We start from the raw sequence: 16,516 nt of genomic DNA, 5'->3' as shown, positions 1-16,516 counted from the left end.
GTTTATTTTTAAATAAAGATAAACAGTACTGCAGAATTTACTGATCATTAAAAACCTCTGTAAACTCTTAAGACTGAACTTCATATTTTTAAAGCCTGCTTGGGCCTAGAAAAGTATTTGCTTAATTCTGAAAATGCCAACGGACTTCAAACTGAAAAGTACAGCAAACAGGGTTCTTTCACAAGCTCATGACAACACAGCTAAAAGCAAAAGGTAAAGCTAATTCTTGTGGGTTAAGAAGAGAATGAGTAATAGATCATTAGATACTAACTACTCTTATTTATAAGCCCTTGCCACAAGTTGGTTAATCATAGAAAATATTTATACAACCTAACAAGAATATTCAAATCAAGGATTTCTATAATGGTACTCTACATAGTAACTATATCACCAGAGAGCGGGGATGGACATTTAAAACAGACATGTGAGAACATTATTTTTCTCATTTTAAACCTAATGCATAACCAAGTTGCAGAACTCACTGCAACAAGACGTAATGAAGGCCAAGAGTTTAGTGGGATTCAAGAAAGGGTTAGAGATATTTATATAGCTGTAAGCAGGGGCTGAACTGCTGCTTGCTATCAGCCAGCTAAAAGGAGGGGTGGGTGTACCCACTACAGTTGTTTAGTTCTGCAACGTAATTAACTGTTAACTGTTGATATGTAAATACTGCTCATGAGAGAATCCCTGGTGTGGCTATATAAATCCCATTCAGCCAGGGCTGATGGAAGGTCAGTGTTGGAATGGAATGTGGAGAGCGGCGACCAGTGGCGGCAGCAGACGAGGAGCGGCAGCAGGTGCTCAGCGGAGCGTCCAGTGGCGTGGGACGAGACAGCTGGTGGAGCGTGGTGGAGTTTCATATAAGGTGCCCCCTATCTATCGCCCCACCCCCATTTCTATGCAGGTTGTGAGGTGAAACCCTGTGGGTGAATTTTGGGACTCCGGGTGGCACGGACCAGGGACAGAGACTTTTGGGGTGTCAGACTCTTTGGACTTTGGGCGATACTTGGCTGGGGGGGGAGCTTGGCTCATGTTTGGGTTATGGACTCTGTTTGTGATGTTTTCCCCAAGTTAATGCCATATGACTTCTCTTTCTGTTTCATTAAATGTTTCTTTCTTACACTCTGACTCAGTGCTTGCGAGTGGGGAAGCATTGCCTCTCAGAGGCGCCCAGGGGTGTGTGAATTTCCCAGATTACTGGGTGGGGGCTCGAGCCGATTCTATGTGAGATGGACCCCAAGATATTGAACCCTCCTGGTTACTGCCAGGCCTACCCAGCAGAAGGGTAACATAGCTAAGAAGAATTTTTACAGCAGAACTAGACACATTAAATTGTATAAGTAATATAATCATTCATGTTCCAGTAAATACCGCCCCCTGTAGTGGACAGGGATTAGGAAGAAAACCTGCTTAGAAGCAATTCCAGGATTTCTTATGCATTTCTGTACAGACATTCTTACACCTTTCCCCGAAGCACCTGGTACTTATCAAGATCAAAGACAGGATATTGGATTAAGTGAATGTGAAACTCTTGATTGCTACATTGCTTTTTAGGTTACACAATTTCTTACAGCAAGGCAGCAAATTCCAGGACTCTAACTGAATCATCTCATTAGACACTTAAATCCTGCACAGAGAGACAGAGGCATATTTGCCAAATCACTCTGAGGCTAGATCAGGTAAGTCCATTCAAGTGAATGAACATAAGAGGTTTTGGAGCACCTCTCTAAGGCAAAGGGTGCTACCGTCAAACTCACACAACTTGTCTTGACCCTAAAGTTAAGTTATAAATCAAATGTTGCCCTTAACTTGTTCTGTACATAAAAACTCTTAACTCCAGCATGATGACACTTTTAATTCAAATGGGCTGCCCTGTTGGAAGCACGGCCTACATCTTGATTAGGCAAAACTCAGCCACTATAATGTGACTGCTCTGTAGCGTGAATACAGTACAGGCTATCATCTCTTGAGAGCTACTAGTCCTACAATGCCTTGCCACGACTCACTTTGTGTTTTCAGGAAGGACAGACAAGTTATCTCATAATACACTGGCAAAGAATTCATATAGAGTCACTCCGCTTATTACAGAACGAGTCATGGGATATACTGCCAGAAGTCTTAATGCCTATTAGCTGAATGTAGAACCAGTGTGGACACAATGGCTGGAGAATTATTCCAGATGGATCTCTACTCTCACTGGAGTTAGGTTAATGAGAGAGGAGTAACTTGACTGAAAACTCACCAGAAAGAGGTCATGTAGGGGAGAAAATGTCAGCTAATATTAAGTTTTGTTATTTAAGGAAGCAAATAAAGGCAAACTTCTCGAAGGGAGTGAATTTGTACTATTCTCCAATGAACACCCAGCATGCATATCCTCTCCAGCAGGTTAGGAACTCAACCTGCTCATATTTACCTCAGTAACTCCTGAGGTGAACCCAAAGACAGGCATTTGTCCAAGTGAACAGCAGCTCCATTACCACCACTAGCAAGTTTGAAGATCTTAGTCGGTACGAAAGAGAAGATTCAGTGAAACTGCTTTTGGAAATGCCTAGGCCAGATTCCCTATAACCCAAAATCTGATGTGCAGGAACTATTCTCTCTCTACATATAGCATTAAGAGTAGTACCCATCCTAGTACAATCATAGTTCTCTGAGCACAACCTATCACCTATGCAGAAAGACAGGAGTTCATACTAAAGAAGTTAAAATTAAAATCCAATGATGTCTATGTGGTGTGAAGATGTAAAGTGGTATGTGAGTCTGGTATCCTGACTAACTATTAAAAAAAAATCAAGTCAGACTGAAGACTGATGGGGTAAATGATGTCTTAAAAAATACTGTTTTTATAGGTAATCATTTAAGAAGTCTCTCCACAGCAACCCTTGTTGCAACACTTCTGCTTCTACATTAGTCCTCAGCTCTGCCTATCAATACAAATATTGTTATGCTTGGTAGGAACACTCATCAAGAGAAATCTTCTAGCTCTGCAACAAGCATTTCTTAGGCAGAGTTTCCTTTCAGGCCACATTTTCTCACTCCCTGCTTGGAAGGGAGCAATTCTGTCAACTGTGATGCCTTTTGGACAATTAAAATATAGTGTTTGAAAAAGCTCTGAAGGAATGTTTTTTCCAGTCTTCCTAGGATAGATGATTCTGGTCATGCTAGAGTCATGAGGAAGGCAGGGAAATGAAAACTGGAGGATAATGCTACAAGCCTTGCTTGGCTACTGGCAAAAACTGTAAGTAGAGATCCAGTTAATTGTAAGCTATTTTGCAAAAGGATTATATGTTCATATTGGTTTGTATGCCACCTCGCCAATAGGTACCCTGGGTCCAGGTTTGGGCCTCTTTGCACTAACGTAACAATAATAAATATAACAGAAGAAACAAAAATGCTGAACTGGCAGAGTGAAAAAAAGCTGTACTTTTAAAAAAACATATGTTCAGATTACTAGGAGGCTGCGCCCCTGGTCACTATGCTCACCAACTCTCCCCCATTTGGCCGGGCTGCTTGCCAACCTTCCTTCCCTGCCTGGCTGCTATGCCACTGCCTGGCCACTCTGCTCTATTTTTGGGGGGACAGGTTGTCTCAGGAGGGGAAATGAGACAGTAGATTAGTATAAAATCAGATTCAGCAGGCTTGTCTGTGAGAAGATGAGGAAAGTTCTGTAACCTGCAATGCAAATATTTAAAACTACAGAATATATTCAATGGGCTGCATGATGCAAAAATAAAAAGTCATCACCTCAGAAAGTATTTGATGCTACATCAGGTTTCTTCTTACTTTAATGTTAGCACTTACCAAAAATAACTCTCCTGGCCATAGAAAGTAAATCACCCACCACAGAATCACTACTGTAAATCAGTGATAGAAACTGAACCTCTCAACATATTCCTCCATCTCAAACCACTGAGAGATTTGCCCCTACGGTAGTCACATTAGGACTTACATGCAAACATGACTGTTTAAAATGAATCAGAAGCAGTCTATGTTCCCTCTCACGATTTGAACTCATACTCCAGATGGTTAAAAAATGTGAACCTGAAAGGAAATTATATCACCACAGATGTTTCATTTGGTTAGAGCTTAGCAGGAATAATGACAAAAATCTTTTTAAAATTACAGTACTATATATATTTAATAAAAATCACCTCACCACCAAGCTATGTAGACAATAGATACAACTAACAGCAGATTATTAACAAAAAGTTTTTAAAACTCTGATACATCTTTTTCATTTATTGTATTGTCTGTTAATTTTTGCTATTCAATCAGCTGCACGATTAAGACAGACTGGTCAACTTTTCTTTCTAGTTATCATGAATTAGCATGGTGGCTGCCATTATATATCAGCAAAACATTTGCAATTGATTGGTCTGTGGAGCATTTGCTGGTGATCTGGTGCTAGCTGTTCCAATCTCTGCCTTTACAGCTGCTGCTACAGATGCCAAAGCGGTAAAGATACTGCACTCCTGCAGAAGTAAACCTAGCCATTTCCCTTAAGGACTGTGGCAGTCCTGAGAAGAGGAGGAGAGGGAAGCACACAGTTGACAAGAGGGTTAAAATCAACACCAGAAACTAAGGCTACGCTTGCACTGCCACTTTACCACAAAGCAACTTTCTGGCTCAGGGATATGAAAAAGACACACACGCACTCCAAGCACAGCAAGTTACAGCACTGTAAAGCACCAGGGTAAACAGGCTGCTAGCTCTATTAGCTACTTCCATTGTGGAGGTGGTTTACATAGAGCACTGGGGGCTTTCATCCAGGACTCCTGCCATGGCCACACTTTCAGTGCACTTTAATTTTAGAAGTGTAGACGAAGCCTAATTTAAGAGTTGTGAGTGAGTACAGAGCCAAGAGCATCCTGAATGAGATTTGGGTTGGGCACAGGTGCAGCTTAGCACTAAACTGTTCCGATTAGGTTCACCAGGCTATAGTGTTCTTATTTAAATTGTCTCCACTGACATTAACACACACATTATATGTGCTTTTCCAAATAACTTCCTGGACCTCAACAAAAAAAAGAATAAAACAAACAAATTTGAACCCTACCCTATACCAGTTAATTGTGTCCTCTGAAGCTCAGCTCCAACTAGGTTAACCCAACATTATTTTGGAGGAAGAAACCTGTAGGAGAATAACTAAAATAAAGAACTTGAAGTTTATTCTAGCAATAGGTGGATTAAAACAGTTATAAACTTGTGCATGGTATGCCAATATTTTGAACAATAATAGAAAAAAAGTGTTTATGAACAGTGAAACCTAAATCTTTCTGACTGTGGGAGTCCATACAGACAGCTGCAAGGTTAACAATAAGCCTGCAGAACAAGGCAATGTTATGAAAATTGCAAAAGTATCCACCATACAACTACATTTCCTCTAACAAAATTTCCACCTTAGAAAGAAACAAGTATCCTTTCCAGAAACAAAGGATACTCACCAGTAGTTCAACTTTAAGGTTCTCATAAGAAATCAAAACTGCTGTTGTCCTAAACTAGCAAGTTAAGCTACATACTATCCTATCATGCTAGCTATTAAAGAGTATTCTTATGGAGCTTATTTCCTATTCCTTAAAAACATCGAAACTTCAGATTAAATACAGAACCAACTCCATAAAACAAAAATACAGAATGGGGAAAAAGCTAGAATAGACCCAGAACCACAATGATAGACTAAATAATAGTTAAACCTTCTAAGCCACAATATTGTACAAAAGTATCTTCAGGAAATTCCTTAATTAAGGGATCTCAGAATGGTAGATTATTAGATTAGATATATTTATATAAATTGAAAAGTAATAGGAGCACGGGTCAAGGCAAAATTACAATGTGGTTCAGTCTTCCCATCATCTCATCATTTAAATTGCTTTAGGGCTGTTGATTAATTGCAGTTTACTCACATGATTAAATAAAAAATTAATCTAAAAATTAATTGCAGTTTTAATCACACTGTTAAAAATAAAATCCCAATTGAAATTATTTAATATTTTGGATGCTCTTCTACATTTTCAAATATAGTGATACCACTTACAATACCAAATACAAAGTGTACAATGCTCACTTTATATTATGACATATCTGCACTGCAAAAATGAGAGAGATATATCACTCTTCAATTCACCTCATACAAATATTTTAGCGGAGTCTCTGTATAGTGAAAGTGCAACTTACAGGTGTAGAATTTTTTTTGTTACATAATTGCTCTCAAAACCAAAACAATGAAAAATTTCAGAGCCTATAACTCCACTCAGTTCTACTTCTTGTTAACCAAACTGCTGAAAGAAACAAGTTTATTTACATTTATGGCAGATAATACGGCCCACTTATTTACGTCACATGAAAGCGAGAAGACTTTCTGTAGGCAGCATTGCAAAGTATTTATGTGCTAGATGTTCTAAACATTCATATTCCCCTTCGTGCTTTGGCCACAATTCCAGAGGACAAGCTTCCATAGTGATGACGCTCATTAAAAAAATATATTAATTCAATTTGTAATTAACTCCTAAGGGAAGAATTGTATGCCTCCTGCTCTGTTTTACCTACATTCTGCCATGCATTTCATCTTATAACAGTTTCCAATGATGACCCAACATATATTGCTTGCTTTAAGAACTCTTTCACTGAAGATCTGAAAAAATGCAAAGAAGGTAGCAATGTGAGATGAGAGCTAATGCACTCGACCCCAAGGTTTAAGATCCTGAATTGCCTGATGAGGTGTGAAGAATGCTTTCAGAATTCTTAAAAGTGCAACACTCCGCTGTGGAAGATACAGAACTCAAACACCAAAAAGAAAATCAACTTTGTGCTGATGGAATCTCATTCAGATGATGAAAATGAACATGTATCAGTCTGCACTGCTTTGGATCATTATTGAGAAGAATCCATCATCAGCATAGATGCACATTTTCTGGGATGCTTGTTCAAGCACAAGGGGACATGAATCTTTTGTGCATTGGGTACATAAGTATCTTGCGATACTGGCTACAGCAGTGTCATACAAATTACTGTTCTCACTTTCGGTAAAACTGTATACAAGAAGGGGCAGTATTACCTGCTGCAAATGTAAAAAAATTTGTTTGAGTGATTGGTTGAACAAGAAGTAGGGCTGAGTAGACTTGTAGGTTCTAAAGTTTTACGTTGTTTTATTTTTGAATACAAGTGTTTTGCACATAAATTCTATATTTTAAATTCACGTTTTGCAATAAAAAGATTGCACTACAGTACTTGTAATGAAGGAATTGAAAATGTTTTGATTTTTACAGCGTACATATTTGTAATACAAATAAATAAAAAGTGAGCATTCTAACCTTTGTGTTCTATGTTGTAACTCAAATCAATATATTTAAAAATGCAGACAATATCAACAATATTTAAATAAATGGCATTTTATTGCTGTTTAATTATGTGATTAATCATAATTTTTAATGGCTTTTTTTTTATCCCGTGTCAGCCTTGGTTGGTTGGTTTCTGAAATCTTACCTGAAAACCTTTAATAGTATCTCTCTCTGTAAAGCATTTCAGGATACAATTCGTACAAAATATTGTACCATTAATCAAGTCTTGTCACAAGAAAACAGAGTTCCTTAACACTAGCAACTGCAGGCAAACATAGACTTGGAAAAATTGATTTTTTAATTGACTTGTGAGTTTATTTTATAAAGTAATAAAATAAGAAAGAGGGAAACTCTTTCCAGTAAATTAAACTTTCATCTGAATTACTTTAATATTCCCTTTTTCTAATGGACAGTGAACTTAACACTGATTTTAAGGTTTCCTTTTGCTTTGTTTCAGTATAAGCAATTCATTATGTATCAGCAGATAGTTAGCTCTATTTATGTTATAAAAAAGGAATTTCAGTGGTGCCAACTTCAAGAACTCAAAAAAATACGAGAGTCAGGCTCCAAAACTTAGGGTTTTGGAAATTGATAATTAATTGTTGGGTGTTCCTGAGCCTTTGTAGTGCATTGAGGTCGCATTTTAAAGCTTTTCTCTGCATCTATTAGAGCTAAAAAGATATTTTCTTTAAATGAAAACAGTTTCTCATACAATATTTTAATGCCACCATCTGAGATTCTAAGAAACCAAATATTGTAAGATTCATGACAAAAATTGCAAGAATTGATTACACTGGAATTTTCTTTTAAAAGTCTGGAGGAAAACTCAGCTAAATCTCTACCACACACCTATAAGTCTTCCTTCCACTTCAGATGATAGACAAATAAACTAATACTCTGTTTCTATTACCTTTCATTACCTTTAAAAAAATTTGTCCAAGCCCACATAAAACTGCCAGAACCTTTGCTATCACATTTCTATCACTATTCTGCAATCAACATTTATTGAGCAAAGTAAATAAAATCAAATTAAATATTCACAGGGTGGGAGCATAAATTTCACATGGATATAAATATTTTAAAGAAATATGTCCATATATCTTGAAAGTATAACATCACAGGTATTTTTAAAATGGGTGGAGGGGTGCTTTGAAGTACATAAAAAAAGGACATATAATATTCACTTAACTGCTCATATACCACAAACCTCAACAAAGACAAGACCACAATTTCAGTAAATTCAGAAAAAATAATGGGGAATGAGCTCAGCCATCTTAGCTTGAGAATTGGAATTTTCTTTGCTCTATCAGCAAAAATGCAGGTGAACCATTATGGTGGGGCAGAGCTGCCTCTTTTGAAAGACTTAACCAGGGCAAGTTTACAGACAACTTTCACAGTAGGTGTACTTTTGTGTGTGGAAAGTAGTTATAATAGTGAGGCCTGTCAGTGCCCAATTTCTGAGTATAAATGTCAGGTGCACTATATCTAAGCAAATGTACCACAAGTTTTTGGATACATTAATGAGAACCTACAGGAAAATCCGAATCATATTGTGTAAACTGGAGCCCCTTTTCCTGACCTTTCATTCTGTGTAACACTATCCTTACTCCTCTCCCATGCCCCATCCTTTCCTTATACAATAATCCACTTCCTCAGAACTGTAATCCCTTCATTTATAACTAGGAAAACAGACAGCCTCATAGAGACTGAGACACTGTTTCATAATATAGGTACTAGCAAGTATCAAGTGGAGTTTATACTGGATAATTTTTAAAGGCTGGATTAAAAGATTAATTCTGAACAGCTATGCAATGACAAGTATTAGACAGAAAATATGTGAAATACAGTAATGTAAGAGGGTTTAGTGTACCATGTAAAATACCAAGTTATTGCAAAAACCCAACAAGGATAGGCATAGCAGTGACACCTCTTATTTACTTTCTGAACCTTGTCTGAAATTTATTTGCCAAAATCTTAATTTAATTGTAATCTCTATTGAACAAGTAAAACCAAATGAAGTACCTCTTTGGTAACTATGAGCAAACTGGAACATTAATATCTAACATTGGAAGGCACATTCCCAAAATCCATCTAAGAACTGTGCACACAAGTCCAGTCATGTATACGTCTTATGTCTGAATTTCTTGTGTATTATATGCAGACTCAACTTCTAACAGAGTACATACTTACCTTTCTGTCTTTTCATTTGGGGAAAGTTGCTGATTGTCGTTGCTTGAACTATTTCCACTACGATCTGATACCTAGTTTTAAGAGGAGGAAAGATAAAAGATCATCTTTATAATTTGCTCTTCATGTCAAACACTTTTAGAAGTAAAAATGTCAAAAACTCACTTGGAAACCCAGTCACTTCATATGGCACATACATTCCCATATAGACGGCGATAGGAAGATTTTCAAAGATGGAACATAAAAAAAAATCACTCTAATTATTGCTGGATTTTTGGGTATCTCCTCTCAACTGAAATACTTGGGATACTGTATGATAGATGCTTAAAATTCAATAAAATTAATGAAAATGTAATACAAAACCATGGTCTTAAAATTCAAAGGTAAGCCTAATTGATGTTGGCAAACAGAGTGGGATTGAAATGAAATAAACTTGGCAGAATTAAGAAATTAAAAACATGACTGGGAGAAAAATGTGCAACATCTTACTACCGCAAAGGTTGATCTGTCTACTGATATAACATGCAGTTGTAGTATTTGAAGGGGAAGGAGCTCAGGTAGCTGTAAGGATGATGCAGCTGGGGTATGTATCCTTTAAGGCCTTAAAACCAAAATCCATTACATTGTATCAAGTCAATGTACAGAATGAGGTGTTGTAGACTCAAGGTTACTTAAACCAGCAAGTAAACTGCAAGTCCCTGAGAAACCTTACTAAAAATGGAGACACACTGTGCTGCCCAGCCATAATGAATAAAAAATCTGCTAAGAAAGTAAAGATAATCACCCCTATCAAAGGGACATGATCCCATAAGAATGGCAGAGTAAGGGAAGATAAAGATGAGGTTTCCTCTGCCATCCCTTTTCCTAACCCAGAAAAGCCAGAGAGTCAGAGCCACAGTTAACCATAAAAGCAGTCACTGAAAGTTACATCCTTACGATTAATAACGTGACTTCTTGGTCATTTATCTCTGTCCCTGATCTCATCTACACAAAGACATATATATATGAAGCTTGGGAGGTAGATTAATTACATTTGTATGGAAAAAACCCACAAACCGTACACAGCAGCAGGAGCTGGAAGATAAAGTAGTTCAGAAGTGGCGATATTTTTACTCAAGATACTTCTGTTAATCTTTATGGCTTTCATGAACTCCTTGCCTCACACTTAATTATTCTACCAGAGAGATATTCAAACATGTTCCCTCTGAGCATATTGTTCAAGAGTTGAGGATTAACCAAGAACAGGAGAAAACATGAGGATGGAGGGGCCAGCCAGGAGCCGGCAGGGGGACCAGTAGAGCTGAGGGGCTGGTGCTGGCAGCAGAAGCCTGCCCCCACCCCATGATCACTAGAAGCAGTGGCAGAAGTGGAGCAAAGTGGCTCCAGCTGCTTGGCTCACCTGGCCATGCCACTCCAGGGGAAGGAGTGGGACCACCCTACACTCCCCAACGGGAGAACAAAGCAGCTAGCTGGGGTCGCCTTGCTTAGGCTTCCTCCTTCCTGCCAGTGAGTGCAGGAGGGGGGCATAGAGGACTCCTGCTACTGGCACCAGCCCTCTAACCCCGCTATTCTCCCCAGGCTGCCTTGGTTGGGGGGAAGAGGCATGATGGAGGAGGAGCAAGGAAGAAGAGGGACAGAGCAGGGGCTTGGCAGAGGTGGAGCCTGGGCAGGGGCAGAGTTATCCAAGCCCTTCCCAGGTGGGAGGAGGTGTCACACAGGTGGTGGGCCCCAGTTTCCTCCTTACCTGTTGCCTCTAGTAAGTTTCTAAACGTTTCTAACATTCTAAGAAAATGTGCCTAATCAATTTAATACCAACTTCCTGTGTGACCGGGACAAGTCACTTAAGTCACATTCTGTACTTCAGCTCCTCCTCTTACGCTGGAGGCAACAGCACGTCCCTACCACATAAGGGTATGGTGAGAACATCTACATTACCATAGTATCTAAACACCTTACAATGTTTCATGGCAACCAAATTAGTACCACAGATATTGCAGGTGGTTCCCAATTACCCAGATGATTTATTTTTTTTCTTGCCACTTTAATCCAAACTATTAGAATTTCCGTGATGCCTCAAAATATCTAAGTTGTGAAAGCATCATAGCAATTCTTATAGCTAGCACTCAAAGTGGCAAGAAAAATAAATTATCTGGGTAACTGGGAATAAAACTAATGCATGAGTGAGTCAATTGTTTTTCAGTTATTTTTAGCTTGCTCTGCTTCATTTTAAAAAAAAGAGCTGCACATGTTGTAAACTGTGTGATAACAGTCTCATGTTGCAATTACCCTTGCCTTTCCCTGCCCCAATTCTGCCCCCCGCCCACTGACTGTCACCCTTACTCGTTCCATCACTTCTAAAGCAAGAGAATAAGCTTTGTGGTAGGAGCTGTAGTGTATGTATTACCATGAGGCATTTAGTAACTAATTGGTGCTGCTACACAAATAAATAAAACAAAAATTGTGATTCTGATCTACCTTCGTCTCAACTGCTTCATCTAATCAGAGAGAAAATTAATCATCAGCTTTCCAACTTTATCATCTTTCATTCTCAGACACTTCAAGTCTAAGTTCTCTGTAAGCTGTGCAGCTATGTGTCTGCGCAACCATTTTTTACCTCCGCTGAGAAGTTCAAAGCTCCCACATGGGCAGGGAGCTCAGCTGACTAGTGGGGGAGGTGTTTTGTCTCTCTGACTACGCAGGTAAATGGAACTAGCTGCCTGGTTGAAACTGAGCAGCTCCCAGAACATGTAAAAAGCAAGATAAGGGAATAAGTGGCTGAGGGATAGGGGGAGGGGCGAGGAAGAAGGGAGTAATTAATTAATTGGCTGAGGGGAGTCAAGGGAGGGGAGTTTGGAGAGTCCATCTGCATGAGGAGAGAGAGACAGAAACTCAGCATTCTCAACCCTCCTGGGAAAGGGGAGATAAGGGGCTGACTGCATGGGATAGGTGGGGGAAGAGAGGGCATAGGTGGGTTCTGGCACTGAAGAGAGGTAGCGGGAGGGAATTTGTTTGTGCTGTGAGGTGGGGGAGGTATGGATAATTTTTTGTGCTTTAACTGGGAGTTAGGACAGGACAGACTATTGTGCCTGCTAGTTTGAGAAGGATTTTATCCCAGTGCCCATCTGGGCTAGAAGAAGCAGATTCCACAGGAGCAGATGAGAGAAAGGAAATGGGTGGGTGCTTGCATCTGTACAATGAGGTGGAGGCAAGGGGTAGTTTGTTTGGGGTGTCCCTAACTCACTTGCTAAAGTCCTTTCTGTTTGTTTGGGTTGGGGTGGGGGGAAGCAGTCTGCTTGAGGTGGGGTGTGCCAGGACACTGGTATGATTACATTTCAAAGTTTACATGGATGTTAATGGCTTACGATAAGAAAGAAAAGATTATTTTAACAGAATATTTTTGAGTGTGGTAGATATCTAAAACTCTGATCTTAATGATTTTTTTTAAATCCTGTGTTACTAATTAATACATGGTATACTGTATTGCATTAAGGCCAGATCTTTGTTATGTGGTAGAGGTCTATCTCTTACGATTCAGAAGTAGCAAGTACTAGGTGTGATGCTAGTTGTTTTATAGGATAAAACCTTATCTGCAAATCTTTGAAACATGCATCTATCTACAAACCCTGAAGCCATGTGTTAATAATTCACACATACATGCGCAGATGTGTGTGTGTGTGTGTCACAGTGGGCTGTTTTTATTGGTGGTGCACAACCACACACTACCTCAATATTGATATTGCACACAAGAAATTTCAACCCACCCAAAAGAAAATTCAATCTGCCCAAGGACATACAATGTTAGAGGGAACACGGCTTCTAGTTCATCCAACCTCTCTATTTCACAAAAACATGTGGCACTATATGAAACAACTACTTTGTTTTCAGGCCTCATATGGAAGGATTCTCCTTTACTTCCCTATTTTATGCAATCTTGTTCAATTTTCGCCATTATCTTAAAATTGGGAAGAGGAAAGTTTAAGTATTGTGGGCCACACTCTCATTATCCATGGCATATATATATATTATATTTTCTCTTCAGGTTTTCACATTCTTGTGAAGCAAATTTCTCTGTAAGGCTCTTTTCCTTGATGAAAGGAAATAATGATGTGAGTATAACTACTTGACAAAAACAGGAGTTAAAACTTTTCCCAAAATAATCAAACCAGCACTGAGATATAGCAATCCTTCAGAGTTACGTGATCTTTTGCTCTGGAAATCTTTAATATTGGTACCAAATGCCAAAGTGCAACATAGAATCCCAGTTCTCCAGCAGATATAGATAGGTGGATGACAAACTCTCTATAAACCATTTTCTTCAAACAACAAATAATCTAGGTAGATTTAACATTCCTCTAAAAGCACGAATTAGTTCCTACAAAATTGATACTGTAAAAGTAGAATTGGGTGGATCAAAAATAATTTGAAGAGCAACTAACAAGCCATACAAAAATAAACAGCAAAACCAACTTTAAGTACAATAGAAGGAGAAAGCCTGCCAGACAGACAGTGGGGTTACAGAAGCTACAGGTGCCACAGGAGTGTTCAAGGAAGACATGACCATTGTGAAGAAGCTAAATAAATTATTTGCATGAGTTTTTACAGCAGAGGACGTGAGAGAGATTCCCACAACTGAGCCATTCTTTTTAGGGATGTAAAATCCCATTTAATTAGTTAACCAGTTAAATGTAATGTTTAACCAGTTAACTAATTCCATGGGGCAGAAGGGGAGGGCTGCTCCTGTCCAGCTCGCACACCCGGGCAAGGCATGCTGCAGACTGCTCATGGCCCATTAAGGCTGAAGCTTAACATTTAAACATTCGCATCCCTATTTATTTCAAGGTGACAAATCTAAGAAACTATCCTAGGTCTTAGCAGAGGTGGTTTTGGAACAAATCATTAAATCAATCAGAAACAAAATCAACAGGACCAGATGATTTTCACTCAGCTTTCTTTTCAGCTTCCATGATGCCATCAGCAATCATTCCTGACACGATTCTCATCCTCCTTGACATAATCAACCAGATTGATTTTGGGCTTCATATGATTCCTGACTTTTGTCAGCTTCGCCATGCCTGAGCACATCCAGTCAGACCACATTTTGAATACTGTCTTTCTAGGGTTTGTTCAGGCAGACATCAAGTGGTTGTAGAACAGAAGTTAAGCCTCCAGGTAGTGCAGCCAAAGTAGTTTTCTTCTTTTTTGGGGGGCTACATGTTTCACCTCATCCATCTTGCATGCCCCGAACATGTCCCAAACAACTATAGAAGGCTGAGAAGTGCGCCTCCTTGTTCTTATTCCACACTTTTTCCAGCCATTCAATAGTCCCACTTTCATTCATTCATCTCTTTTCCTGTATGTTTACGATGACACCTGCAGGTAATTTCATGTTTTAGGCAAGGTTTTTCTTTTAAAAGATAATAACTTGAAGGAGCATTAATCCATATGCCAAACATGCTAAAACCACTGTAAAATGGACTTTTTCCATGGACCATGGTTTTAATTAAAATTGTCTTTTCACCAACACCAATTACCATTCTGTCGCTCCAGATAAAATGTCATCGGTATTTCATCCATATTTCCGATTTGTGGCAGCTCAAATGAATATTCCTTTTGATGTTTTATAATAAACCTTTGGAAAGATTAATTTTTTTCTTCCAGGTCTCTTGGCAGTTTTTGTGCTATCTTAGTTTGCTGATGAAGACAGAGACAACGAAAGTTCCTGAAGCGAGAACACCAACCCGGGATGCGACAAATATCGATGACTTCTATTTGTTGTGTTTTGACATTTGCAGAGCGCACAGACAAATTCCAGTTTTAGTGATGAGGTACCCAGTTAGTCAACATTCAACAACCCCATCACTGAGATCTTTCTCCAAACCATGAAATGAAGAATACCTCATTGAACATTTTTTTCTTGCTTCTTGGCATGTCTTTTAGTGTTATTTTATTTTTTTGCCATTCTCCTATCTGCTTCTCACTGATACAGAATTCAAGAGCAGCAGCACAATTATTGTTTACTTCTGCATATTCAACCACCTTAAGTTTGAATGCTGCATCATAAGCAGACTATTTTCTTTTAATTTCATCATTGTTCATTTTAAATACTAGTATGAAAATCTTAGAAAATTTTAATTATAGATTTTGTAGGACTTTAGAGGGATGTCGCCTGCTTTACAACTGTCAATATATAATCATTCGATGTTTATTTCAAAGTAGCCCTGTAAATTGGCATGTCTGTGGCAATAGCAGGTTATTTAAATTATATTACAGATTTCAATCAATTCTATGCATTATATTTCCAGATTGGCTAGGAACTTAGGAGATCTAATGGTCAACATGTATGAAGAGATCAAATTACACGGTAGCAGACTGTCACCAGTACCATAGTACTATTATTAATTGTATTTTGTATTAAGAACTATTTTTAAAAGCTGAACATACACAAATCCATGGGGCCAGATTTAATGCGTCCGAGGGTGCTGAGGGAGTAGGCTGATGTGATTCTGAGCCACTGGCCATTATCCTTGAAAACTTGTGGCAATTGGGAGGAGGTCCGGATAGTCTGAAGAAAGCAAATGTAGTGCCCAGCTTTAAAAAAAGAGAAGGAAGAGAATTCAGGGAACTACAGACCAGTCAGCCTCACCTCAGGCCCTGGAAAAATCATGGAGGGGAGCCTCAAGGAATCCATTTTGAATTAACTGGAAGAAGGGAAAGTGATCAGGAATAGTCAACATGGATTCAGCAAGGGCAAGTCATGACTGACCAACCTTATTGCCTTCTATGATGAGGTAACTGGCTCTGTGGATATGGGGAAGGTGGTAGACATCAGACACCTTGACTTCAGCAAAGCTTTTGATATGGTTTCCCACAGTTTCTTGCCAGCAAAGAAGTATGGATTGGATAAATGGACAGAAAGCTGGCTAGATCGTCAGGCTCAATGAGTAGTGATCAATGGCTTGATCTCTGGTTGGCGGTCAGTATCAGTGGAGTGT

The 16,516-nt window shown here is 38.9% G+C and overlaps 1 protein-coding gene across 6 annotated transcripts in view; it reads right to left on the bottom strand.

Moving 5' to 3' along the window:
- Nucleotides 1–16,516, bottom strand: part of SNX25 (sorting nexin 25) — a 134,096-nt gene that overhangs the window by 65,199 nt on the left and 52,381 nt on the right. For all 6 annotated transcript variants that reach the window (XR_012904267.1, XM_075930320.1, XM_075930319.1 and 3 more), the window contains exon 6: nucleotides 9,528–9,598. Coding sequence is in view for 5 of the 6 variants with exons in the window: in XM_075930320.1 (XP_075786435.1) it covers nucleotides 9,528–9,598 (71 nt within the window). In the remaining variant the exon portion in view is untranslated. The remainder of the gene's footprint in view (nucleotides 1–9,527; nucleotides 9,599–16,516) is intronic.

The sequence above is a fragment of the Pelodiscus sinensis genome, chromosome 5, assembly GCF_049634645.1.
Source record: "Pelodiscus sinensis isolate JC-2024 chromosome 5, ASM4963464v1, whole genome shotgun sequence".
Taxonomy (NCBI): Eukaryota; Metazoa; Chordata; order Testudines; family Trionychidae; genus Pelodiscus; species Pelodiscus sinensis.
This window is presented reverse-complemented; position numbering and strand designations above follow the sequence as displayed.